At 45.1% G+C, this 27,857-nt stretch overlaps 1 protein-coding gene across 8 annotated transcripts in view; it reads left to right on the top strand.

Moving 5' to 3' along the window:
• The window catches only part of LOC125895410 (ephrin type-B receptor 3-like), a 61,864-nt gene extending 35,598 nt beyond the window's left edge, over window positions 1–26,266 (top strand). Inside the window, exons 3-16 of one of the 8 annotated variants that reach the window (XM_049587201.1) lie at window positions 1,501–2,173; window positions 5,637–5,792; window positions 6,776–7,111; window positions 9,446–9,570; window positions 10,248–10,410; window positions 10,971–11,079; window positions 12,670–12,722; window positions 12,972–13,106; window positions 15,297–15,544; window positions 16,104–16,319; window positions 17,748–17,897; window positions 18,325–18,524; window positions 22,088–22,243; window positions 24,384–26,266. In XM_049587201.1, coding sequence (XP_049443158.1) covers window positions 1,501–2,173; window positions 5,637–5,792; window positions 6,776–7,111; window positions 9,446–9,570; window positions 10,248–10,410; window positions 10,971–11,079; window positions 12,670–12,722; window positions 12,972–13,106; window positions 15,297–15,544; window positions 16,104–16,319; window positions 17,748–17,897; window positions 18,325–18,524; window positions 22,088–22,243; window positions 24,384–24,492 — 2,829 coding nt within the window. In that variant the 3' untranslated portion in view covers window positions 24,493–26,266. Of the gene's footprint in view, window positions 1–1,500; window positions 2,174–5,636; window positions 5,793–6,775; window positions 7,112–9,445; window positions 9,583–10,247; window positions 10,411–10,970; window positions 11,080–12,669; window positions 12,723–12,971; window positions 13,191–15,296; window positions 15,545–16,103; window positions 16,320–17,747; window positions 17,898–18,324; window positions 18,525–22,087; window positions 22,244–24,383 lie in introns of all 8 variants that reach the window. The other 7 variants (XM_049587198.1, XM_049587202.1, XM_049587199.1 and 4 more) reach the window with 7 other exon arrangements.
• The last annotated feature ends 1,591 nt before the right edge of the window (window positions 26,267–27,857 follow it).

The raw sequence follows: 27,857 nt of genomic DNA, 5'->3' as shown, positions 1-27,857 counted from the left end.
GCAGTGGGTGATTTATTACACTGAACTAAATACCCATTGACACTTCATGCTTTTAGCCATCTCATTGACCTGGTCGGTGATTATCGATTCCCTCTGGTTGCTTCCTCCTTCTCTCTCGCTCTCGCTGGGCCATCGTTTTAATGCCACGGCTGAGCTACGCCCATTCTCCCTCTCTCCCTCATGGCCTCCAGGGTCTGAGATGAATAGCCTTGTCTCCACCACATCCATATCACAGCCTCAATTAAGAAACACAGAGCTCAGACAAAAACAACTGACTCTGGAGAACAAATTGGTGCCTTTATGCAAGAACTTCGACGCAGTCAGATGTTCCGAGGCAAACTTTGGTCCCAGGAGCACAACCATAGACATTTAATTTGTTATAGATGTGTCTTAGCATTAAAGACTTAAGTATTCTAGTCTTTTAGGGGGGCTGAGTGATGTGACAGACCATCCTGTAATCAGACGGCCACAGGTTCAGTCTCATGGATTTAGGTAGCAGGTCTAATGACAGCCATGCACAACTTCAGTCTAGCGTTACTTCCTCTCCCTAGCTTTACATTGATCTTTTTAATGTTCCTCCTCATTGTCTTTTAAACGCTTTAATGCATCGCCATGCCTTATGCAAAACACTTTGCCTTTGTATATGAAGAGTGCTATGCAAATAAACATGCCAGGCCTTGGCTTAACTAAAAAGTAAATGCACTGTTTGTCTGATGGGAAAGGGGAGCAGATCCCTCAGCACACATGCACGTGGACATGCACACGCACAAAGATATATTATACACACAGGAATCGCTATTTGAAGTAAAATGATTTAATCGTGGTGTCCTCATTCGAGATTGAAAAATGCATTAGATTACAGTGTCTCACAGCAAAGATTTTACAGTCTAGTTTGCTCGCGCTCATTTAATGAAGCTGGTAATCAAAGTTTAGAAAATTTAATCCCATTTTATCCTGAGTAATTCACCCCCTGGGTACTGTAGTAGCATTGAAAGATGTAGGGAGTGTAAAAACCGAAAATCACGAAGGTTAACCGGCGTCTTTATTAGAGGACGTTGCGATCATTGCTCTGTAATTGAAGCGTAATTGGTTGTGAAGCAATGTGGCTGCTACTTCCAAACAGATACGAGGTAAACATGCTGTGGTGGCTCTGTGGTGAGGAGGTGACAGGTTGCTGTAATTGAGATGAATTTGCAGTCCTCGTCCCTGGCTTTTCGCTACACTAACCAGAGATGAAAAGCGTAGCATGGCAAAGGAAAGGGAATGTAATTGAAAATACCCCCCCTCCCAAAAAGAGAACCCTTTTCTTCTTTCTTTCTAGGTCCTAACCCCTGCCATGTTTCTGCCATTCTTTCTTTATCATGCAGTGTGACTGAATGTAGCTCTTAGAGTTTTAATACAAAGTGTACAGAGTATCTGTCTGAGTACTTATATATTTGAAGATATCAATATGTATTTACAGACTCTAACCTGTTTGTCTTTTCTCTGCTCTCTTTTCAGTGGGAAGAGGTGAGTGGCTATGATGATGCCATGAACCCCATCCGGACGTACCAAGTCTGCAATGTACGTGAGCTCAACCAGAATAACTGGCTACGCAGTGACTTCATCCCTCGAAAGGACGTGCTGCGTGTATATGTGGAGATGAAATTCACAGTGCGCGATTGCAACAGCATTCCCAACATCCCAGGTTCCTGCAAAGAGACCTTCAACCTCTTCTACTATGAGTCTGACTCGGACTCAGCCACAGCCACCAGCCCTTTCTGGATGGAGAACCCTTATGTGAAGGTGGACACTATTGCCCCAGATGAGAGCTTTTCCATGCTTGAGTCTGGGCGGGTAAACACAAAAGTCCGAAGTTTCGGGCCATTGTCCAAAGCCGGGTTCTACTTGGCCTTCCAGGACCTTGGTGCTTGCATGTCGCTCATCTCAGTGAGGGTCTTTTACAAGAAGTGCTCCACCACCATCGCCAACTTTGCCGTTTTCCCGGAGACAGCGACTGGGGCTGAGGCAACCTCTTTGGTCATTGCGCCAGGAACTTGCGTCCCCAATGCCCTGGAGGTGTCCGTGCCATTGAAGCTTTATTGCAACGGAGATGGCGAGTGGATGGTTCCCGTAGGAGCCTGCACCTGCTCAGCTGGTTTTGAACCAGCCATGAAGGATACCCAATGTCAAGGTGAGTGTTTTCACAGCAGATATTTTAGGTCAGTCCAGGATTGACTGACCTCAAATACCTACCAAGGCCTATGATAGCGGCTGAACTGACCCAGAGAGTCCATGAATCTTTACAAAACTGTGTGATATTTTGTAGCTTATTCCACAGTCTTACCCTACTGGAAGATGGTGGTGGGGTTGGGAGGATTTCCCTATGGCGATCAATAATGTATCACATTATTACTGCTGTGAAAAGTTACATTTGCATTTTAGGCACACAGTATCTGATAGTTCTACGCAGGGTGAATTACAATGAGTACGTGGTAAAGGGTCAAAGTCTTGCTGAAGGACGCTTCATCGAGGCAAATGCCTGTTGTGTCCACAAACCGAATGTTGGGGAGATTGAACCGCTATTGTTTTGGCTACAGGTTACAGCCTCTATCACTAGATTGTCCAGCTGCCACATTATTATGAGCCATTTATTTGCCTTGTATCCTTCGACACATTAATCCAATGACTACAAGGTAGAATAATACACGCTATGACTGTGTCAGCAGGCAGGCTGTTCACTCCTCTGACCTCAGCTTTGCCTGGCAGCTGGTTGCTAAATAAATGGAAATGCAGAGGAGGCTGTCTGTTTCTGAGAGGCCTTATGATGCTTTCAGGTCTGATGGAAAACACGACGGGTTCACAGGGGTTGAGAGCAAGGTGAATTTAAACAGCGAGGTCTCAAATGAAATGGAGTGCAGGTGACAGCAAGAGGAGAGAGTGGGATAAATGGAAATTGCGTGTGTGTTGAGGGGTATGGGGGCGTAAAATTAGGCTCAGGGTGCGTAGGTCAAATGGAGACAGCAGAATGAGATCGCGAGGGGACCTGGCAGGGTTATTGATCGAATGCGAGGTGTCTGTGCATGTGTACAGTGTGTGTGAAGCTTGACTGCCTTGGTTCAGAGGGATCATTCTTCTCCTTAAAGCAGAGAAAGATGAGGCTGGGAAGACCTTTAAGTTCAGTACCCATACTGGTGATCAGGCAGAGAGTGGGTGGATACTTTAAACAGGCAGCTTCTGGCAGACCCTAAATATGTGTGCTCACCTTTAAAAGGAGAGTGTGTGCGTATGTGTTTGAGTGTGGGAGAGAGAGAGGGAGCATAGTAAATCTAAAGGATGGTGTGTGTGGTTAAAAACTCATTTGTTTGCTCCTGGCAGCTCAAGGTTAAAGCCCTGGCGACTGGGTCCTGATAAAACGTTCTCTAATCAAGCTTCACTGGGAACCACATGGGATAAATCCCCCTCTCTTCTTCTCTTCTCACTTTACCTCTCCTCAGGTCCACTCTCCATGCTCATTTCTCATCATCCTTTTACTATGACTCTCGCTTTCTCTGCTTTCCTGTCCTCATTCCAACACGCAGCATCTCCTCCAGCTCCACCATCGTTCTCTTTCTGCTGTATTAGTCTTTACCTCTGTGTCTCGTTCCTTTCTAATCTGAAGGCCGCTGCGCACATTAATATGCCAGCAAAGTTACAGTAAGGATGCCTGCATTAATATTAATCGATGAGCCTTTTTTTTTGTTGCCTTTCCACTCGTTTGCTGCCCATTTTTCACCTCCAATATTCTTTACTTTTCCCTTCATGCTCCACACTTTCCAATTTCAGCATACATTCTAATCAGTTCCTTAAGCTCTATGTTCTGCATGAACATAGAGCTTAGGATAAGACACAGGGGAGAGCGGAAAGGGGGGCGCCTGCAGGATTAGCATTTTCTATGCCTCCACCTCTTCCACCTCTCCCTCCCTTTTTCTCTAGCCCCTTGTGTCTCCTTCTTCCCCATTCTTCAGTGGTTCCTATAAGGGGAGAGTTGATGAAAGGAAGAGGATGACCCTTTTACTCACTGGAAGTGATAGATCAGCGCTTTCAGCCCTACCCTGAAACAAAAAGCTCCTTTTAATGGGAATGCTCCATCAACATCCTTCGTAAGGCCAACCGTGTTCAAAAACGAACTAACACTGTCATCCCACGGGAGTTGAGAAATCGCTTGTAGTTTACTTTGTGTGAACTTAAATGAACTTGAATAGGTCAGGGTACCAAATCAGAGAAGTTGTTCTCCCACCTGGTAAAACTCGAGGTCATTTCTTATCTGTTTATCAAACAGCACTTCCTGTTAGCCAGTGGTGTGGATGACTGTGATTAATGGTGGAAGAACAAATACACTCAGAGCTAATGTACATGGTGCAGTCAACTGGTGGTTTTGTGCTAATATTGAACTTTAAAAAAAAAAACAGCAGGAGCAGGAAGTGATCCGCTGTAGATTTGACCTCCACCCTTGGTTGTTTTCAACAGGGAGCGAAAAACAAACGCGGGAGCTATGGTGATGATTATCATTCAGAGGGACAAACGTAGCAGTGTGTCCTTGACATTGACGAGCTAACGCACTAGTGGGTCAGCTAATCAACTGGCCCCTGTAAACTTTGCCTGTCTTACCTGCTCTCGTCTTTTTTTATTAAGCGCTGCGGCAAACTCATTCATCTTTTAACGAGACAGTTTATCAAAGATATGGAGCCTGCCAAAGTGTTCTGGATCACAGTGCCGCTGTCAGTGTTTCCCTGCACGTCTGCAACTTATCACCTGAGTTATAAACTTCCAAACAGTGGCTATAAATGGAGAAAGGGCATTTACAAAGGCCAGCAGTGTTTTCGTCTGATTAACTAGGCTTCCGCCAATGGAGAACCGGTTTGGGAAAAACAATGTTGAAGGCAGTTTTGTGTAGGTCTCTACTGGGAGTGATCTTACAGACAGAAGAATGCAGACAAAAGCCTCATAACACTGAGTATATTGAAGTGATTTGTGGCCAGGATGGTGTGTGTTTGTGTCGACATGTATCTTTGCACAGTTGTGCCAAGACCCATGTTTGTGTACACCTCAGCATGTGCTGTGTGAGCCTCTCTGATTCTCTGTGTGTATGTTTATATGTGTTTCATAAAAAACTGAATTCAGATGAAAGCGCCATGCCAGGGTTTTGGCTCTGAGGGTCGTGTATGTAATTTGGGTTGACAGTCTCATTGTGTGAGCACGGGTTTATGCAAACAGCAACATGCTGCTCAAAACCCTCTTCTTTTCCCACTACAGTTTGCCGAGGATGCCCCATCCGTTAGGAAAAAGGGAACATGTGGTGACAAAAACAAATCATGCGCACACATGTATATAAACAAACACATGCTAAACACATCAAAGAAGCTGCTTTTACCAGTGAGTTGGAATGCTGTTAAATTATCCACTATAGTGAAGACATTACATCCTGTTGTGAAGGCTTGCATACTAAAGCTGAGGATAAGTGAGAGTAAAATTCAGTATTTTTATCGCAGAATGAGAGTGGCCTCCTGCCCATTTGGAAAATGTGACCCACACAAATGTAATAGAAGTGTAGCAAAAATTGTTTTACCTTAATTATTCACACTTTTCTCTCTCCATTTTCTGTCTTTTGCCATCAGCTTGCAGCCCTGGCACCTTCAAGTCTAAACAGGGAGACAGCTTCTGCCTGCCCTGTCCAGCCAACAGCCGTGCCAGCTCAGGGGCATCCAGCATTTGCTCCTGTCGAAATGGTTACTACCGCTCAGACACGGATTCTCCTGATTCCCCCTGTACCAGTAAGTAAAGACTGCTTTCAGCCGACTGAATGGCATCAGCATGTTTTAAAGTCACGCTGTTATTGAAACCCAGACAGAATTAGATGCATACCACATATTCAGACAGTAATCGAATGTATTTTTATCCATAAAACAAAATTCTTGACTTGTGTGGTAAAAGTCTTTCAAACTTTCCTCTTTGAATTTTAGTCCTCAGTGGCTGATAAAAGCCCTCAGGAGTACCTTCCCACCATGCCACACAGATGGCAAACAAGTCTGCTTGCTTTCCCAACGTTATACGAAACATTATCGTCCAACCCCTCCCCCGCCCGCCTTCCCGGGAAGTCTATCTGTACTTGATGCAGCCATCCCTTTGCAGACAGAGAGCGGAGGAATTTTTCTAGCAGCAGTGCCTTCGTTAACAGCAAACACGCACACATAGGAGCTAATTCATTGGTGAAGAGAGAAGAAGATCCTTTTTTCTGTTGCTGGGGTGGGGGGCTGATTCTCCCACAGTGCAGTGAGAGATAAGGCTCCGGTAATTGGATAAGAATTGCCAAGGCTCTGCCAATAGTTTGTCTCGCTCGTCCCCCCCAGCACTTCACACACAGACACACAGAGTGGAAATGAGCATGCAATTCAAATTTGAACTCCTGTCCTTTTTTTTTTTTTTTTTTTTTTTTAAAGAACTGCTGGAACAGCCTCTTGTTATGTGGAAGAAAAAAAATGTTCTAGTTAATGCATGAAAAATGTACTAATACCACAGCACAAGGAAAATTCTTGGATCATGAATTGCATTGATAGCAGCTATGGAATAATAAATGTATGTGTGCACAATGATATGTAAACTGTGTTTTGCAATATGAATCTCTGCCTATTGTCAGCGTGTCTCTGTACTGTCACCAAGACAAATTTCTTAACACCTATTGTGCATGGAGATTAAATTTGCTCTCATTCCAAACCTATTTGCCTCATCTCATCCACACTTTACTTCTCTTTTGCAGCTGTTCCCTCAGCACCACGCAGTGTCATCTCCAGTGTTAACGAAACCTCGCTTGTACTGGAATGGAGTGACCCTCGTGACTTGGGTGGCCGGGAAGACATCTTCTACAACGTCATCTGTAAGAAGTGCCTGCCTGAGCGGGGAATGTGCTCGCGGTGTGACGACAACGTGGACATCTCACCGCGCCACCTGGGCCTGACCCAGCGCCGCGTTGCCGTCCGTAACCTACAAGCCCACACCCAGTACAGCTTCGAGATCCAGGCGGTCAATGGTGTTTCTAACAAGAGCCCCTACTCGCCTCAGTTCTCCGCGGTGAACATCACCACAAATCAGGCTGGTAGGTGCAGCTGCAGCCTCATGGCTTACCTGTCAGAGATCAATATTGAACTTGTAGGCATTGCCAACTTTCAAAGGCTGGAAGAAGATACAAAAGAATGTCAGAGAATACGTTCTGCGCTTAAGAAGTAGAGATCAATTTCTTGTATGCATGTAGGAGTGTGTTACATATTTCCCCTTTGAACAGGGATTGAGAAGGAAGACATTCTTCTGAATGAGCTTAGAAAGGGACCTTTTTCACACGCCCACAGCATGCTCTGTACTAACACTGCTGCAAATAGCAATAGCGAGGCAATGTGTATTCAAAGTGTTGAACCCTCAGTATTCTAGCTGCCCACTGCTTCCAACCCACCACTCCTCCAGCCCACAGCAACAACAGTAACTAGGCCAATGTAGCAATCAGTGCTGAGATAAAAAACGCTTTTGTGTACAGAAGACTGAAATCCAGCTGATGTATACAGGACAATTCAAGGTAGTAATGACAAGCTGTTGCATTTGATCCTCTTAACACTGAGATACACAACGTATATCAAATGCAGGGTTAATTATTTTGGATTAAAATAGGTAGACAGGTCTATGTGGTTGGTTAGTGGGTAGGTAGGTAGATCATTTTTGCAATTACTTATGGAAATTTAGCAATTTTAGTTGGTTCGGTTTACCTCAAATAACCTCAGTGCTGCCTTAGCTCTTGGGTCGGTCTCTTTGTTGAGGTTCTCCCAGGCTCTTAAACTGTGCCTTGGGTGTGTTTAGCCGCTATGTTAAATTTACTATTTCTGCAGGCTTAGACAACACCAAGGATTATCTCCTTCCTCCTTCCCCCATCATTTCTCCTCTGTCTCCATGGCCTTGTCCTCCTCACCTCTAACCTCCTTAAAGATGCTTTAGGAATGCCTTCTGTTTGCCCATCTAGGACCCAAAGGTCCTACAGGGCCCCACGTGAGGGTTTCATTGTTTTACAAGGGGTTCACCACTGGACTGACAGGGACCACTGTCCATCTTTGGGTGCTCGGGGTCAGTTGGGTGCAAAAAAAAGAGGTGAAGGGAAAGGAGGGGCCAAGAGAGCATCAACTGTGATCAGATTATCCCCTGGTGTTGTCCCAAGACCATCCCTGCATGTGCATTCACCTTTTAAGAACCAAAATAAATACTAGGGCGGTGATAAGCCCCAGGGGCCACCACCATGGTTACTTCAACGTCTTCTCCCAGAGGAGGGCCCCTAATCCCCTGGCTAGAGTAACCAGGGGATCTGCCTAGGAAGCATTGTCTTCTGGAGGAGAAAGAGAGATGTGGTGGGCCTGGGCGGATGGCATGGGAGGGAAAGAGGCAGGGGAGGGAAGGTTTGGGGAGCAGTGAGAGAGAAACAGAAGGATGTCTGGCCACAAACACAGGCAGCAGAAGGAGAAAGGAAATGCAAGGGGGAGGATGAAAGAACTAAAAACTGGGGATTAAAAAGCTTGAAGGAAGGGAGACAGACTGAGACAGAGCGGAGATGGAGGTCTGCAGTGGTGAAAGGGAAGATGAAAAGTGGAGAGGAGGACGGGGGAAATTAAAGAAGGTGATTGGTGTGCTTGTAGGAAAAAGTGAGGAACTTAAAGTTTGAAGAGAAGGTACCACTGGAGATTGACAGTTGAAGTTATGAAACAAAAGCGATGGAGTAGACTGAGAGGAGGGAGTGAGTCAGAGGAACAGAACAAGCCTGAACTTAGAAAAGAGGAAAGAGAGACAGGGAGGCAGACAGCACTTGGCCATTAATAGGCACATGTGAACAAAGCATGAAAAGCTCAGGTGGGTGGAGTGCAAGTGTGTTTTATGTTTCACGAAAACAGTGCATGCATGTACATGTGCATATATGTGCAATACATAATGCATATCTCGAAGGCTAGACACATAGCAAAACATGAGTGTTCCCAAACACTTCCTTGAGAGTTTGGAGCACAAGTGCGGCAGTAGTTCAGCAGGCATGTAGTTAAATGAAAAGTGAAAAGTCTACATCTGTATGTGTGTGCTTGCCCCTTAGCTTGCCTACAGTTGGTGTATAGCAGAGGGAACTGCATGTACCAGAGACTTATCCATCAGTTTTGCAGTTTGATTCTCTTGTCACAGGAGAATTAGACATCCCCTCTCCCTCCCGGAGGACTCTGGGAGGGAGAATTTGAGCATTAGTGGGGAATGGTTCTGCATACTAACTATTGGCCAAAGCTTTTCACAAAGCCCACAGCCTAAGACTTTGTATTTGGGCTTCTGTGGACATACAAAGGGCATAGAACTTGAGGAGACATAACATAGAAAACGATAAATAAAGCGGATTTTCCTTTATTTATTTTGCCCTGTGTAGCTCCATCTGCAGTGCCCACAGTTCACCTGATGGCGGCCACAGCGAGCACCATGAGCCTGTCCTGGCTGCCTCCAGAGAAACCCAACGGAATCATTCTGGATTATGAGATTAAGTACCATGAGAAGGTAAGCGGCAATGTAAGTCAACGCCTCTAATTCAATCCAATTTCATTGACTTGCATGGTCTCTGTTTCATCTGTGTTTCTGTAAATTTGGAAAACAATGCCTCCGCTGATAAACACATGGTTGCAGTGAGGCAAGTCACCATTTCCAATCTTAGCTTGTGTGATCATCCTCGCCTACTTATTCCCCTCTTCCCATCCCTCGATCCCTCCTTCCTTTTTCTCTCTTTCTCTCCTCCCAATCCGTTCCCATATTTCTATTATGCTTTGCCCTTTTCTGTACCCCTAATTCCATTTCTCCCTCTTGCCCTCCCTCTTATCCCCCGTCCTTACTCAATCCATGCGTTAGAAAGTTTCTGTATTTTCCAGGGGCCCAGACATTTGTGACTGGATCTGCCTCGGGGAGAGAACAAAGACACTCAGTGTATATCAGCTCTGTTTGTTGTCATGTCCTCCTCCCATTGGATTAACTCACCGGCTACAATCTATCTCTCTCTGTCTCTCTCTCTCTCTCTCTCTCTTGCTCTTGTCTCCATATTTTTCACACGCCTGCATGGTTTGATTGGTCTGCCATGTAAGGGAGGGTAGAGCATCAGAGAGGGGATGATGATGATGAATGGGACAACACAAGGGGTTGCTATTTGGTATTGTTTTCATCACTGACTGTCTTTGTCTCTGCAGGATCAGGGTGAGGCCATTGCCCATACAATGACTGCCCAACGGAGCAACGCCCGCATTGAAGGTCTCAAGGCTGGTACGCCATATGTGGTGCAAGTCCGCGCCCGAACAGTAGCCGGTTACGGCCGTTACAGCAGCCCAGCCGACTTCAGCACCAACCTGCAAAGTATGTTACTACCATACCTACTTCATTACTCAGGGATATATTGGGATATTTGTGGCTTAGCAGCAATACCTCTATAATAGTGCTGTGCATAAGCTTATGAACATAATGGAGGCTCAAAAGCTTATAGAGCCAGAAGCTACTATGCCTATTTTTCACGGAAAAAGACTGAAATCCGTACAGAGAAAATGACTTATGATTTAGTGAAAATCTACCATTTCCTAGCAATCAGTCAACGTATCAGCCTCAGTCTTGCTCTACATCATACTCAGCCGTAATCAGACACAGAAAAGAACTGAATAGTCTATGTCACAGTTTTCATAAATGCAGTCCTGGGTTGCTCTGCATTCTGCTTAACACAGCCTGAAGAACACAAGGGCATGGTTACCTGTGTAAGCATACAATTATGAAGTGGGCGTGAGAGGCATACAAGCCTATAGTTAGACTTCAAGCAGAGCACAGACTGGCACAGTCTTCAGCTATACAGATGGATTGCAGCTAATGTGGGTGTATGTTTGTGACAAGTTCTCTAAGTGACCACTTTTTCTCTTTGACACCTAAAGCCGACCCTCCAAAGTCATGGCAGGAGCAGCTGCCACTCATCGTGGGATCAGCCACCGCCACATTGGTCTTCATCATTGCCGTTGTGGTCATTGCTATTGTCTGCCTCAGGTCAGAATCTAAATCCTCTCTCATCCTCTTAAAAAGTCAGAACATGTGAAAGATGAGCCTGATGGAAAAGCGCATCTACGCTGAGTCATTTACTCTGTAGTAAACAAAAGCAGCAAGGACATACAGAAACATTTATGGAAAACATTTTTCCTTCAAGTTGGAAAAAAAAATTGAGATAGCTTCAAATGTCAACTTTGTTTGCATGTCCTCCAAACCACCCCAGAACAGTCTCAGCGGATTGCTGTGCCACCTGTGAGGCCGCTGAATGCCAGATTAGCCTTCTGAATCTGTGAATAGTAAACAGCTTTGGCCAAAATGCTACTTTGCTCACTGGACACAGCATGGTGGAGCAGCTGTTGGGCCTGATAGGCCTGTCCTCATGGCCCAGCACTCAGAATCAACTGTGCGTTTGCCCGACCACAAAGAACCCAGATGCGCCCCTGTCTGCTGGGCCCAATTGACTGGGAAGATGCGTGCGGCATGCTCACACCTTTCAAAAAGTCTGACACTGCATCAGCTGGGTTTAACCACACTCGTTTATCCTTATACCACTCATTTGTCAGGCAGCAAATGCAGTGCATGTGTGTATATAGGTGTGAAAGGTTGGCACCCACTGCTGACTAGCGCCCACTGGGTTCCCTCCACAAGCCAGTTCAGGCAGCGGCTGACAAGCGTGGGCATCGGTCACGCTAGACTGAATAATAATCTCCCTTGCTCCCCCACCTCTCCCTCTCGCTTCTTCGCTCGCCTCTATTTTCACACCGCTACATTGTGTCTCTCTCAGGGTCTTGGCTTAGCCACTGCTCCGACTGCCACAGAAGAAGAGGGAGAAAATAGTTATAATACAAAACGCAGAGCTTCGGCATATTCCGGAACCGAATTAGAATTTGAAATAAGATGCAAATCACCATCGGGTATTATTGCCCTGGTTACTGGTTAGACAACAAAGGAAGCACATTAACATGTAATTTCAACAACCCAGCCCCCTCGCTCTGTCATCGTCTTTGTGCCCCCCCCACCCCTGCCTTGGTGCAGAAGGGACACGTGCATGAAGATGAGGATATAGAAACTGAGAGATATTGGTAAAAGAGAGAAGAGAAATGGTGAAAAGGGAAAGAGAGAATGACAGCAGCAGAGAGAGAGAGTCCATGAGGAGAAAATAAGCGGCAGATTGAATTGAAACGAACAGTGTGATGTCTGTAGGGCGAGAAAAGGCGAGACAGCTGAGCTTGCTGTTTGAGTCCGCTTTTGTCTCGGTTGCTCATTTTGGGGGTACCGAGAGTGAATGGCTTTCACTTGCTTGCTTCAGACAATGGTATGATATCTTTTTGTTTAGACTCATGTTACAGTCCCCAAGTATGAATCATTGTACCACCAGGCATTGATCCAATCTTTATCTGCAGTGTATCCTCTTGCTTCCGATGCAAAAAAGACAAAACATTTTCCCCAAGCCACGTCTAGCGTGGCCACATCTCTGCAGACATTATTAGGGATCTTTTTTCCTCCTCCCGTCTTTGTTCCTTTCCGGTACTTGCACCCTGCTGCGTGAAGTCCACGTGACTCAGTTTGTGTTTTCATCTTCCTCAACAGAAAGCAGAGAAATGGTTCAGAGTCGGAGTACACAGAGAAACTGCAGCAGTACAGTAAGTCTCTTTGCTGAGATGCCCCTCCTTTTTGCATTATTTACACTCCAGCAGCATTATTCCTACACTTCTGCTCAGTCATTACTATTAGCAATGATTGAGCATCCCCAAACACTTAGGGTAGCTTACAGATCTTCCTTTGATCGATAATTGGTTGATAAAGGATACGTTTTTAGACCTTTACATGGAGTTATCTATTATTAAACTTATGTTTGACGTCATAGATTCACTTTCCTGTTCTTGCCACTGAATCCCCCATAGTAACACCGGGAATGAAAGTCTACATCGACCCCTTCACCTATGAGGACCCCAATGAGGCCGTGCGCGAGTTTGCCAAGGAGATTGATGTCTCCTGCGTGAAGATCGAGGAGGTCATCGGCGCAGGTAACCCACCAAAGCTCCTGAGCTACAGGGGGAAGACTGCTAGTCACCTCCAGGCCATACCGTTAGAGGACTTCACACCAAGCGGTACTTTCACTCAATTCATCGCTAGCCCTCTCCTTGCTCCCTCCCCTCCCACACTCGTCATCTCTTAGGAACCCCTTTTTTTTACAGTCTTACAGATGTCTCCAGCACTCTGTGTTTAAAGCATTACTAGCTTTATGTCCTCTCTTAGTTAGCATCACTCACAGTCCTAGCACCCTTACGTTGTTTACCATGCCATGTGCATTTAGATTAGCTGTAATACCTATTGTATGGTGGATTATCATTTCACAAATTCACCCGTGTCCTTAAAATGGAGCCCAATCCTGGATTGAGAGAGACGTTGTGTATGGAAATTCATTAAGTTTAAATAAGTATGGAGCAGCAGTCATTTCTAACTGATTGAAAAATATTCTTGAATCTAATGGAAGCAGATTTTTGGACAATGCAAAACTAAAGCCCCATACAGACAGGATTTATTTCCCGAGGGAAGATGTTAATCCTGTCCGAGCGCATGTGTGTGGTTTTCACTCTTATCTCTTCCAGTATTAATTACAGCCCTATTGTTTTCTGGCACACTTGTTGGACCCCCTTTTTTCCCCATTTTCTGATACAGATAGACACTTTCCCTGTTAAGATGAAACTCCCAAGTATTTGTACATTAACATCCCTGCTTCCCTTTAAAATTGTTGAGCAGTCACCTGCATCTGAGTTCTGCAGGGTGTAACGAAACTATTTTACACAACCCCATAACTTGGTTACTCACATACAGTTGTTATTGAAAGCCCATATGGAGAATCTGACCTTACAGGCTTATCAAATGGGCTATGGCTATCTTTAAATTAAACTGTTTTATGTGTAGTAGCCTGGGGAATGTGTCTGGTTGTACAAAGCAATTCCTGTTACCATGGAGCATGGCTAATATTTATATCCTGCATCTCCCTGAAATATTAATCCCGTCTGGCTGGGGCGTAGAATATTAACATATTTCTTGTCCAGGATTGGCCATCTGTGACTCTGCCCACTTTTTAGTGTCTTGAGAACCTCTTTATGAAAGAGTGCTTCTGCTGGATCACTATATTAACCCCTGTGCCTGGCATTATGTGGTTGTGTCCCCTCCTTTAGAAACCCTCCCTAACATTTGATGTTGTAGATAGTAAAATATTTTATGTATCTGACATATTTGATAGTAATATCTCTGCTCAAAAGCTACAGGACTGTGCCAATTGAGGTTGAGTTTTCTTAGCATTGTATCTGAGCCAAAATGGAGGACGTTGTGATGGCAGAGATGGGAGTCCCTACTACTGCTTCTGCTACTACCATTACTACTGCTACTACTACTACTACGACAGCTCTTCTACTTCTGAGGCTACTACTTGAAACCCGTCGCTTCCCAGCATTCACCTTTAAAGTGACGAACCCTCAACCCCTGTCTTCCCTTTCCCCCTCCTCTCCTCTACCCCCTTCCTCAATCCATCCCTCCATTCCTCCATCCCCTGCCCTCTCCCCCCTGACTTCCCTCGACTCTGTCACCCTTGCACCCATGTTGACACACATCGCTCTCATCGCCTAATTTCGCTTGCATTCTTGCACACGCTTGGTGTAGACTCTAAACGTAAAGCGTCCACAACCCCAAAAACCCCCAAGCTTCTGTCTCCACCTATCTCCTCCTCCTGTGTCCGTTTCTCCAGCCACTCCGAAGCTTAGCACCCCCACCCCCCTGCCCCCGATCCTTCCCCTCGTCCTCCTCTGTCCCTCAGCTTCTCACACCGTGTCACTCTTCAACATGCGTTATTTTTTTTTTTTTAACTCTACATCTTCTCACATTTTGTCATCATGCCTCAAACTCACCACGCTGTTTCATTTAATCAGTAGCTTAACAGCACACAGTCATTGTATGCTCCCCCATCACCACCATCCCTTGACAATGGCCTAGAGTCCTGGCTTCTCTTGCAGTCCCCCCCTGTCCCACCCCTCCTGCTACCCTTCCCTGGCTCCTTGGTTCTAACCAGTTAACTGTCCCCTCTCCCCTCTTTTCCCCCACTCTCCTTCACTCTTCCGTCATGCCTCTCTCCCCTCCCTCTCTCTCTCTCTCTCTCCTTCTATTCCTCTTTTGCTGTTTCTCTGGCTGGCTCGCATGGGCTCTCGCAGGAGAGTTTGGGGAGGTGTGTCGCGGTCGCCTCAAGTTGCCCGGGCGCCGAGAGATCATCGTAGCCATCAAGACCCTCAAGGTTGGCTACACTGACCGCCAGAGGCGAGACTTCCTGTCTGAGGCTTCCATCATGGGCCAGTTCGACCACCCCAACATTATCCGTCTGGAAGGCGTGGTCACCAAGAGTCGGCCAGTGATGATTGTGACCGAGTTCATGGAGAATGGAGCACTGGACTCTTTCCTAAGGGTGAGAAAAAAAGCCGGCACACACAAAGACATTACACCCAAGAATAGCTCTAATATCAGCTACTCCTTGTAACACTTGTATCTGTGATTTCATCAATAATACAACACTATCCAACATATAAGCCAATCCAGATCTGCTTGATCTTGCTTTTAGTTATCTCACTTTCTTTGGAGACATAAAAGGTCCTCTTAAGCTCTGCTGCAAAGCCCACAATGGTTATCTGACAAATGCTGCATTCGGGCGATTGGTGACATTTACAAAGAGCTCAGTCTCCAATGAATCACTGCCTCAAAGTCATATCGTACATTGTCTGCCAGAGAAAGGCAAAGGGAGGAATGGAGGATGGATAGGTAGAAAAGAGAGAGAGACGTTGTAAAGTGATAGGAGATGAAAGATGCAGGTGAGAGAACAAATGCAAAGAAAGTACTGTAAGACACACAGAAAAATAAAGACAGGTAGGACACATGCAGGTAAAAAAGGAGATAAACATATACTCCTTTGAACATGCAACCTTGATCTACAATCTACCCTTGTCGTTCTCTCCCTCTCCCTTTGCCAGCTCAATGACGGGCAGTTCACAGTGATCCAGCTGGTTGGCATGCTGCGTGGTATCGCAGCAGGCATGAAGTACCTGTCAGACATGAACTACGTACACAGAGACCTGGCTGCCCGTAACATCTTGGTCAACAGTAATCTAGTGTGTAAGGTGTCTGACTTCGGCCTATCTCGCTTCCTCGAGGACGACCCTACAGACCCCACCTACACCAGCTCCCTGGTGAGTCCGAGAATAAGTGTGTGTGTGTGTATGTGTTTGTGTAAGTGTATTCATGTTTAAAATCAATGTTTAAAGGTGCTACATGTAACGTTTTAACATCGATGCATCACCATTGTATTAGTTAGTCTATTTTACAATTGAATCCACGGCATTGCCAAGTATGGGTGTATTCAAAAAATAGATCTGTGTCAAGTCTGTTCCCACATGGCATGACCATCATGGGTAGAATGGGAGTTTTATTTTTTTTGCTTCTCACTGTGGATGGCAGGTGCAGGAGGGAAGAAATTAGAACAGTTGAAACAATTAACTAAACAAATACACATTGCAGCTAAATTAGTGTTCATCCCTACAAAGGTGGGACATGTGACTGAAGTAAATTTCCAGAAACTTTGCCTGATCCTCTGGAAACAAATTACTGTAATGCCTGAGAGGTTGACTCTGGCTCCTGGTCTTGTATGAAATAACATTAAGAACTGCCAAAGCGGGTAAAGAAATACTTCACCCACAAAATAACCATTTGTATAGCTATTAGTCATGCCCTATTACCTTGAAATTGTGAAGAAAGCTTTGGTGTTTTCCATGCCTCCATTAAAAACGGTGAATATTTTGATTTATTGATTAATGGGGTCTGTGTTTATCAAGAGCAAGACAGTATCAACACATGCATCTACAAACCTTCATACAATTCATGCAGTGTAATCCAACTTTCATGTATCCAGTCATATGCTCAGTACTTCCCAAACACATGCTTCTTTACTAAAACTTATTTAAAACTGAACTGAAAGTGAAACTTATCTTATCTGAGCACACGACTGGATGAATGAGCCCTGGATTAAACTGCACAAGTTGTGTGACAGTTTGTAGACGATGTCTTGTTTTAGCTTAAGCTTAAAAGTATTCGTCATGACTTCAAGGTTGCACATCATGAGTAACTGATTTGCAAATGGTCATTCTGTGGGTGAGGTATTCCTTTAACGCACATAGGATAGGGTTCTTTGGACTGAGTCTAACTGTCAAAAATTAGCATGAGATCTGGTATAAGATAGGCAACCTTGTTTGGCCTGCACACAGAAGTTTAGTTTGAGTGTTTCTGGGTGTGTAGACTTCTACCTATATCTATCTATCTATCTATCTATCTATCTATCTATGATGGTGATGTATCAATGTTAAAAACTACAGTTTGTAGCACATTAAATATTCTTCTAGCTTCACGTGTTTGTACATCATTTCTCTGTAACTCTGTTACTAACCTTGTGTGTGTACGTGGTGTTTGGGGTTGTACAGCATGCACCCATGTGTTGTGCATCAACACTTCCCTTAGACTGTGTTTTTCTCACCCTCTCTCTCCCTCTTGTATGTGTGTGATTCTGTGTTTGTGCTCCATCCCTCCAGTATTTCATGCTCACCTACTCATTCGCATATCCACAGGGGGGGAAGATCCCCATTCGCTGGACAGCTCCCGAGGCGATTGCCTACAGGAAGTTCACCTCAGCCAGCGATGTGTGGAGCTACGGCATCGTCATGTGGGAAGTGATGTCGTACGGCGAGCGGCCGTACTGGGACATGAGCAATCAAGATGTAAGTTGATAGGAGGATTTTTCTTTTTCTGTAATGTGAAATATAAACACTTAATGTGACATTTGTGTATATAATTTGTAAGATAAGTCATTCTGTTGAAATATTCAGCATTTTGCACTTGAATATAGATATAAAAAACATTTTCAACCACTTCTGCTATTACTGTCCGAAAGCCATTCTCTCTCTATATACCCGCCCACAACTACCACTGAAAGCTGATCTTTCTCTGGCCCTTATTTCTATGCATTCCCGACAGCATTTTTTTCTGTTTATCTCTGACTCTCGCATCATTTCCCTCATTCATCCTCTTCTGTCCTCCCTCACTTGCTATTTTCATCGACCCATCTCTCTCCTTGTGTTCCGTCCTCCCTCTACATCGGACTCGGTGATTAGAAGTGATTGTGATTTCTCTGTCGTCCTTCCTCAGGTGATAAATGCCGTGGAGCAGGACTATCGACTGCCCCCACCCATGGACTGCCCCACAGCACTGCACCAGCTCATGTTGGACTGCTGGGTGAAAGAGAGGAACCTGCGACCCAAATTCACCCAGATTGTGGCCACGCTGGATAAGCTTATCCGCAATGCTGCCAGCCTCAAGGTGGTCACCAACAGCACACAGTCCACTGGGTAAGTTGTAATATTCTGACATTAAAAAGTGTGTTGGCAGTATGAAGTTCAGAATCAGTATGAAAGCTCTGTCAAAGCTGGAAGCTGGTGATTGTAGAAATAAACTGAGATAGTGTTTCATATGGTTTCTCTGGAGTTCCTTGTTGAGTTTTATTAGTTGAATTAGTGGTCTTCCTAAAGGGCAATAATGTCTCACTATGGTCATTGCATAATGGATATTAGTGCTGATTGCTTTCTAAAAATCTTCGGTCATATTTGGAGGAGACCTGCTGGACTCTGGTGATATATTACAGTAATAGGTTATTAGTTTATTGAATTAAGTCACTTGACTTTTCAGCTGTGAGAGTACTGGCCGAGCCATTTCATTTGCAGCCGAGCCAGAGCAACCGCGATAACGATTTCCACTGTGCAATTATTCCTTATCCAAGTAGATACGGTGCATGTGAGTCACTCTGACTCAGCTGTAACAATCTTTTAACTCCTATAAAGTGCAGATTTCTTCCCATGCAACTCTTTAGCTCTCACAAATGCAGCCCGGGCCATTATGCAAATCCAAATTACCATCGCTCGATACGGCCCCTTAAAGCAACTCGTCTGCCAACTGGGAGCTCAATCAATGATGTCACATCTACATTTAGCTGCACTACCTTCCCCTTGCAACCTGTTTCTTGGAAAGAATTTGGAGGATAGAAGGTGGCGGAGTTGGAGCGACAGGGAGGGGGATGACCTACCTATCTGTCCCTGCATCAGGGTCTTTCTGTCCTGAGGGAGGGCCGCAGACAATCCTGGTTTGGGCTCATGGGGGAAACCAGGGTCTCGGTTGGCCACCGGAGTGACGTTCTTAGAAGATTAGGCTTGCGGTTAATTAGCTCGATTAAGGCGATGCAAAAAAGAGATGGGAGCGCCTTTTAATTAGCCACTAACGAGATTTTAAACGGGCCAGCGGAGAGGTGGCCTCCTGCCGACAAACCTAACAAGGGAGGAGTGAGAGATGATACCGCCGTCCTGGTCGGCATTGAAGGGTGGCTGGAGGTTAGCTAACGCTGTCTGGGATAAAAGGCCTTTGCTTGTGTGTGTGTGTTTTGCGTATTTGACATGACTGTAGATGTAAAGTGGAAGGAGCAGCTGAGGTTTGGTGATGCTTCCGGCAACAGTGTAATGAGACGTTTCTGTGTTTACCCTTCTACTGTTCGGTCTCTGTTGTAAATGCAGGAACTCATACTCTCTAAACTTTTTGATACTGTGCTCACATGGATTCAGGCAGATAGTAGATGGCAAAGCAGATATCATTTTAGTGTGCAAGAGCATGATGGTAACATTAGGTGGAGCCGGCAGAGAATACTGAGAACAGTAGACGGCATTGCTGTCCAATGTTAAAATGCTTCAATTTTTTACTGTCCTGCGCAAAGGATTTCATAACCGCATGTTACGTAGCTGCCCTGGGATAGTCTGGCGATTTATCCAGGGTGTACCCCGCCTCTCACCCAGTGTCAGCTGGGATAGGCTCCAGCCCCCCTGCTACCCCTAACAGGATAAGCGGTCATGGAAAATGAATGAATGTTATGTAGCTGCCACATACAAAGAGAAAACATTTGGACATTTACTGGACATTACTGAAATAATCACACAAAATAATAATCATCAAATCATTCTATTTAATTCCATTCTGTGTAAACACTTCGTCATAACCATAGCAACATATGGTCATGCGTGTTTTGTTTTGCCATCCTGTCCTTCTGTCGGACTGTTCATTTTTCCCATGCCATCCAGAAAGACTTCTCCATCTGCCATCTACTAAATTCCTGACTCCCTGTGAATGCAGCATAAGCCTTTGGAGAAACTTCGACAGCCCCAACCTGACCTTGAATTTACACTTGGCCTGTAACTGTCTCGCTAGCACGCGTACAATATTACCCAGCGTTCCTGCTGTGTTTCTGCTTGTGGCTCACATGTGGCCGGCTATAGTCTGGACGCTTTTGAAGCCAACTTTAGAGAGGAGGAGGACTAACAATACTCCATTAAGAGAAGCCAGAGTCTGGCGTTAACGACGGCCTGAGGCCTTGGGCTCCGAAGCGCAGGCCTTATTAAAAATCACTCCATCTACACCACTCAATGGAGCCTCTGTATCACTATTATTAACTCCCCCCTCCATGCCTTTTCTCTTTTCTCCCTCTTTCTCTCTCCATTCCTCTTTTAATTGTTAATGAATCTAATGCCATCAAAAAGGATGACAGGGATCAACAGAGCAGAGAGGAGGGGAGACAGTGGCGCTCTTTCTCTTTAGCCTGCTACCCTCATCTGTTTCTCCTCCTTTCAGCTCCCCGCACCTCCCTGTCCCCCCACCCCCCCACCTCCACCTCCTCCTCCTCTCTTGTTCATCCGCTCCACTTCTTTCTGAGTTGTAGCACAGTTTTATTAAAACTCCCAAGGTGGCCTCTTTATCTACAGCATTGATCAGCATGGGGGGGGTGAGGTACTTTTTTAAAAAGGCCATTTTGGGCTGTTAACAGGTGTGGAGGTACATGCAAACACAGACACACACACATGATGCACAGTCATCAGGTTCATGAGTCTGTCCGATCATGCAACCACATACACACATGGGAAAAGCATCAGATATCTCATGAAACAAAAGCAAAATGTCTTTCCATCTCTGTGAGATTGTGTTGCACACATCCTCTTGATGATGTTCCAGAACATATGCGCATGTGTTCAAACACAACCTGATGAAGATGTACTGTAAATGCATCAACAATTTACTAGAAAGCACGCGGCTTACAACCTACTCGTTAAGCTCATGTTCATACAGGGAGCCCAAATCTGATTTGAGCTGACTGGGAAAAACCACATGGAATCCAATCTTCCCAGATCAGTTTTAAACCACATTTGTATGTGGTTTCAAAGTGCAGCTCATACAACCACTCAGATTCAATTTCAAGAGGAGTTTTTTTCTGTTTTGTCAGTCCCCATGCAGCACAGTGACATCTCATTTAAAAAAATAGAAGAACCAACAAATAGGAAAATAGCTATCCAGATGTGTCCAGGGTTTAAAATAGGAAACACGTTCTGCGTTCTTACATCACTGATCCTGCCAGGTAAATGTTTTCTTGACCAAAGCTGTGGTCACTGTGACACCTGTTGTTGAAATTAGAGCATTTTATTATAGTTTCTTAACACAGAACTGATCTGGTTCCTTGTAAATTTCAATGTGTGTAGTCATCATTGACGATCAGAGATCGGCATCTGCTCTGTGAACACACATCACCTTGCCTCACCAGCTGCAGCACCACCACCCATGCCTCCAGCCAGTCCCTCCACAGTCATAAAAATGACCCCCCCTCACCCACCCACCTACCCACCCACCCCCCCTGCACACAACTCCTTACACAAGGAGGAGAGGAGAGGGGAGAAAAGAGGAGGAGAGGTGGAGAAATGGAGAGGTGGCGCTCGGCCGGGGGGCGTTTGGGGGTGAGGTTGGCCGGTAGAGGCAGTAGAGTGACGACCTTAACCCTCTCTCTCTCTCTGTTTCTCTTTCTCCCTCCTCCCTCCTCTCCTCGATGTAGGGTATCCCAGCCCTTGCTTGACCGCTGCGTACCAGACTATACCACTTTCACCACTGTGGGGGACTGGCTGGACGCCATCAAGATGAGCCGCTACCGTGACAACTTCGTCAACGCCGGATTTGCTTCCTTTGACCTGGTGGCCCAGATGACAGCAGAGTGAGTGGAGAGGGAGACGAGGCAGCTAATCAGGCCTAACGTGATTGACTGCTCTGAGTTTGAGAGTCAAATTAATGTTATACAGATTGACCTTGAGGGAATAAAAATAGTCTGGTGGCCAAGTGAAACATGATAAGACGTGGAAAGGCGGTTTTGAATAGGCTCAGACGTCAAAGGAATAACAGACGTAAAGCAAACAAAGGAAAGCACATTTTACTATGTCATTATTTATACAGTGTGTATTTACTTTTCAGAAATACATTTGTTGTGCTATGGAGATGAATCGTGCTATGATGACTTTTAGTTTTCCTCTTGTGAGTTCCAGTATTTATGTGCACATACTGTAGCTCCTAAAGGCTTAAGAAGGAAAACATGAGGTTCACTGGGGGCAGGAGTACGAAACGAAAAAGAGATCCTCCGTGCGTTCCCTGTAATTTGGTATGTAATTGACCAATCGGGACAGGTTTGCTGTCGGGGAGGATAATCAGGAGGAGACTAATAAAACTCACCTCCTTTATAAGCGAACAAATACTCACACACACAATCGACAAATAAGCAATTCAGTAGCGTAGCACCGTTTTTCAGCACGCACCCGTCGCTTCTTCCTTAACGACGATCTCCAGTTGACCTTGACGACTCGCCCACCGTCTGCCGTGTTTACCAACAGGAAATGATGTAATGGAAGTCATGGAAATTGGAGGCCAGTGATGATCAAATAAATGAATTTGGATTATAATGATAAATAAATTATCCTCATTAGCTGCATAATAGGCAATGGAGGTGGGGGTAATTTGTTTCAATTTGGCCGGGCTGACAGGTGTGGTGTACTGTGGCTCTCTGTTGCCCTTAATGGCCAGTAATTCCTCTAATGGTGCCCATTTATTATCATTTCATCCTCCATCGCTGCACTGATGGGGATGGCGAAATATGAAAAAAAAAAACAGAAAAACACTATTTATTTGTGTGAAATTGCGGTGATGCACCCTTATTTGGCTTCGGAGTGGATTGCCGTGCAGTGTGGATTTGTGTTTGTGTGTGTGCACATGTTTGCATTTGCTTATGTGTAAGTTTAGGTGCATGCGTTTGCACTAAAATGGATGGGGCCACGAAGCCATTGAGACAAGCAGAGTGTGTGGTGCGTGTTATATTAGATTAGCCAGTATTTGTGTGTGTGTGTGCGTTGGAGTAAACGGAGAGGACGTAGACTGTGGCAGAGCCCCAACAGCCAGCTAATCGCGGCTCCAGACGCCGTCCGCTCTCTCCTCGGCTATCGACTGGGGAAATCAAACAAGCGAGCGGAAAAGAGAGGTTCTCGTGATATAATTGTACAGCGTTAAACCAACATGGCCATGATGATTAGATTATGCCGTCTGACTAATGACGGCCGAAGCAGGTGCGCTCTCCCAGGCCTGTTTAAGGGTGTAGTAATGTCAATTGTATGTCAACATTTTCACATTTTCCCACTGCACCCTCAACCCGAGGTTAAGGCTCTCTGCTTACTCTGAAGATCACACCGTAGCTGCTGTGAGCCCTCGGCTAAAAGACTCATTTACACTTTCCAGTCTTATTTGCTGTATCGAGTATTTTTAAGCGCTGAGGAATGTTGTGCAACAGCGGCCAAGTAAAAGCTGATTTACTGACATATAGACCCATTCTAAGCATGAATGACAGGCTGCTAACTGACTAATCTGTCTAGTATCTTTCAAAAAAAACCCTCTGCTTCCCCGTTTCTGTAGCTAAGTGGCAGGCTGGTGTGGACTCTGTGAAGTCTGCCAGCTGCTGAACAGTAGCTAAGTATGCTCTTTAATCATTAACTATCACATTATGGCCCTCTGACTCCCCTCTTCTCGCCCACCTGCCGAGCAACAGAAGTATGCTGCATTAAAACCAACATTCACTATAGCTGGATGAGTGTCCCCATTTTGTTGACATACCCTCTGGAAGCCATTTTACAGGTGATTGCCAATGTGCTCGCCTGTCCCTGTTCCCACCTGGTAGAGAGTGTGTTTACTTACGGGTGAAAAGTGAAATCTGCGCTTCAACTTCAGACATGTGATGTTTGTCTGCTTGTGTTTGTGGGGTTTTTTTTATGACTGAGCCACCTGTTCTTATTTTCTTCTCCTTTCTTTTCACTCCACAGGGACCTGCTGCGGATAGGGGTAACGTTGGCCGGCCATCAGAAGAAGATTCTTGGTAGCATTCAGGACATGAGACTACAGATGAACCAAACACTTCCTGTCCAGGTGTGAGCGAATGGGACACACAGACCGATGCAGTCGAAGGACAGCCAGACAGGAAAAGGGGGGAGGAACTGTGCCAGAGAGAGCCATTGGAAAACCCTAGCTGCCTGACCCATCTCTGCCAATTAGACGCTATGAAACTGGCTTGCAGTGCCTCTGACTATTTTTTTTTTCTTTATTTCACTACCACTTCCATTTCCTGTTCCTGCTTTTTTTGTTATGCGTCATTGTTTCTTTTTTCCATCCAATCAGAATTTGTGTGGTTTTTTTGAAAGAGGAAGAAAAGTTAACCCCCTTTATATCCCATGCGTGCCTCACCAGCTCTGGTGTGGGTTGACGTTTGCATGCATGTGTGTTTTAGTGAGGTTGGCCTTAGCCCTGTAACTGAAATATCACACTCTAATCCTCACGCAAGAGCCCCTCCCCGTGACCTCTCGACCCAGCTTTGATGGACGTTATACATAGTGAAGAATGAACACCCTGGTGTAAAAAAGGTGGACAAACGTTCACGCAAAAAAAAAGACCCCGAAACAAAAACACGGAGGTGTTTCAGACCCACGGGAGACAGAGGACTCTTCTTCCCCTGATAGAAGTTGTTTTACTGTGCACGTTTGTGTCGTTCTCCATCTTCATATTGAAGGTGTGTTATCTTAAAAGGGCACTTGCTGGAGAAGGGTGAGGTGGTGGAAGAGGATTTATGATGGGCTGGGGTCAAAGGTCAAGAGGATGACAGAGGTCAAATAGGTCAAAAGGAAGGCAGCCACATTTTTGGACACTTGTTTTGGCTGCTGAATCCTCAATAGGTCACCAGATGACCTCTTGCCCCTGACCTGAAGTGACTCAGGATAGCTCCACAGCTTGGGATCACCTGCTCATCAAGTGTGTTTCTACACATGAAAAAAATGTTTTATTTTTGTTTGTCCACACACATTTTTTTCCTTCTTTTTTTTTTTGGCTTTCTTACACATTTTTTGGGAGATTTGTGGTTTCAAAATGGCCGGTCAAACCTGAGTACCCCCTGCTGGACACTTTCTGTGACTGAGGGGGAGACAAGGACTGTGGCAACACTATAGAAAGACCACTTGGCCTTTTGTGTGCGTTTTTGTATGTGTGCGTGCGCATGTGTGCGTGTATGTGTGATTAAGTGTGCTTGGATGTGCGGGTGTGTCAAGTTGCACACAAGTATACTGTACAATACAGCTTCCGCTATTTGCCACCGTGGAGAATTAACGCATGAACTGAACCGTGACATGGAGCAAATATATCTGAAACAATTACGCTATATTCTGTGGACAACTGTTAAACATCCTTTTTTTATTGAATCCAAAAAAATGAACTTAGGACTTACATATATATATATATGAAATTATATATATATGCACCCTGCAGAAACTGAGAGAAACCACGATGGACACCTTACTTTCTACTTACTATTATCTGGATTTAGAAATAATCAAAATTCTTGTTTTAATTTCTTGACATCCTGCCCTATGTATTTATTTGTACCCCGTCCCCCCGTCCCCCTGCCCCCCCCGTCCCCCCGTCCCCCTCCCACCCCCACCAACACCCAGATGGACTGTATTTGGGACAGTGGACTTGGAACAATCAGAAGGAAGCGAAACTCCAAGTGGATTCACCTAATGAATTGATGAATATTAAACAAAAGAAATTGCATATAAATTGGATATTGTATTTTTGTTGTTGTTCTAAACAGCCTGTACATGTTTTGTAACAAAAATACGATAAATAACAAAAGAAAAATGGTGTTTTGACAAAAATGGAAGTGTTGTTGTGAAATGTTTGATTCAGAGTGATATTAGCAGGAAGCAAAACGAGAAGAGAGACGATGGGGGGAAAAGTCTGGAGGTAGAGAGGAAGACATGAACAACACCCATGGTTAGACTGCTGGTAGTGACACGTGGCCCTTTTGCTCTCCGTCCATTGTTGTGTGAGTGTCTGTGTAGGTGTGTTCAAGTCTGCGTGTGTGCCACCTGAACTGGATATTAAGCTTCCCCAGTCCATTTTCATTCTCAACACAAAGAGCATCTGTGAAGCACTGAGCTGTTACTAATCGTCTTTTAGGCACATTTTCTTTCCAACTTTAAACCACTCAGCAGCATCCCTGTGGTTTACCTACGTTCTAATTTTACTTTTTTACCACCACCTCCAACAACGGGATCCTCCCACCCATCTAATGTTGGACTGTTAAGGGGGAAGGTCAGAGATGATGCAGCCTACTTGCCAATCATTTCAATCACCTCAGCAGCAGAGCGCCATCGCTAGACCTGCAGTTTGCCCCCCCCCCCCCACAACAGGATCCTCATCAGAGGATCCAGAGCTGTCAGGAGAAACCTATTGGTCTTTGTCTGTCAGGTCGATTAATGCAGCAGCCAATCTGGCATTGCGAGGATGCGAGCGCGCAGCGAGCGCAGACATACGGCGGGCTGACCTATCATTATCTCTCTTCATTTCCTGTCTGGCCTGCAATCATCCTGTCTCAGCTCGGGCTGCTGCGTGATTAGTACAGTGCAGGATCAACAGCCCTGGCACGCAGACAGCCAAAATCTGCAGACCCCCTCATCCTAAATGATAGCAGCTGCATCACGGAGACCATACTATTTGCACTTCTCACAGAGGGGTGTTTGAAGGTAGCGGATTAAGGGATGGGGCTGCACCACTGGTGTGATCTTCCAGACAGGCTCCATATTGTTTGGGTTGGAGCTGATCAATGCAATATGTGAATATTATTAGTTAGGTGTGTAATGATAGCGTGATGTTAGCCGCCATGCAGTGTCTTTCCATATTACTTTTGTCAGCCTCTTTTAAGTCCCTTCAAAAGCCATGGGGGATATTATGCAAAGCCCTGTTTTATATTGTTTCATCTTATTCCACATAGACTTTTTCACTACTGCTAGTATACTCTGTAAAGGGCTTACTAACCTGTAACAGTTGTAGTACACAATCCAGTGGTAATTTGACTGTTGTGTGCTCAAACTACACAGGAAATAAGCCTCATATCCTTAAATTGTTTTCATCAGTGTCAGTGCAGATTTCTGATACAATGGCTGAGAATCAGAAGCGCAGGTATCGTCAACATGATTTGTTACCATGATAAGAAAGTGTCGAAAGTGCCTGTTAGATGAGCAAACAGTTTCTTTTCTTTCTTGATATCATTCTGCAGAATTATTTTGTTTTCTCCCCAAAGCGAAGCAGCGTTTTGATTGGAACAGAGTGACAGAGCCTACTTTAGGAAACGAGAGAAAAGCAGAATTAATGCAATCAGAAGCTCACTTTTACCCAAAGTCTCCCAGGAACATACAATATTACTCCCTCCTCCTGCACTCGGCTCAATCATTCAATCAGCTAAGCCCCAC

The sequence above is a fragment of the Epinephelus fuscoguttatus genome, linkage group LG10 (assembly GCF_011397635.1).
Source record: "Epinephelus fuscoguttatus linkage group LG10, E.fuscoguttatus.final_Chr_v1".
In the NCBI taxonomy this organism is placed as follows: domain Eukaryota; kingdom Metazoa; phylum Chordata; class Actinopteri; order Perciformes; family Serranidae; genus Epinephelus; species Epinephelus fuscoguttatus.
Note: the sequence above shows the minus strand (reverse complement) of the source record. Positions and strands in the feature narration are given on the sequence as shown.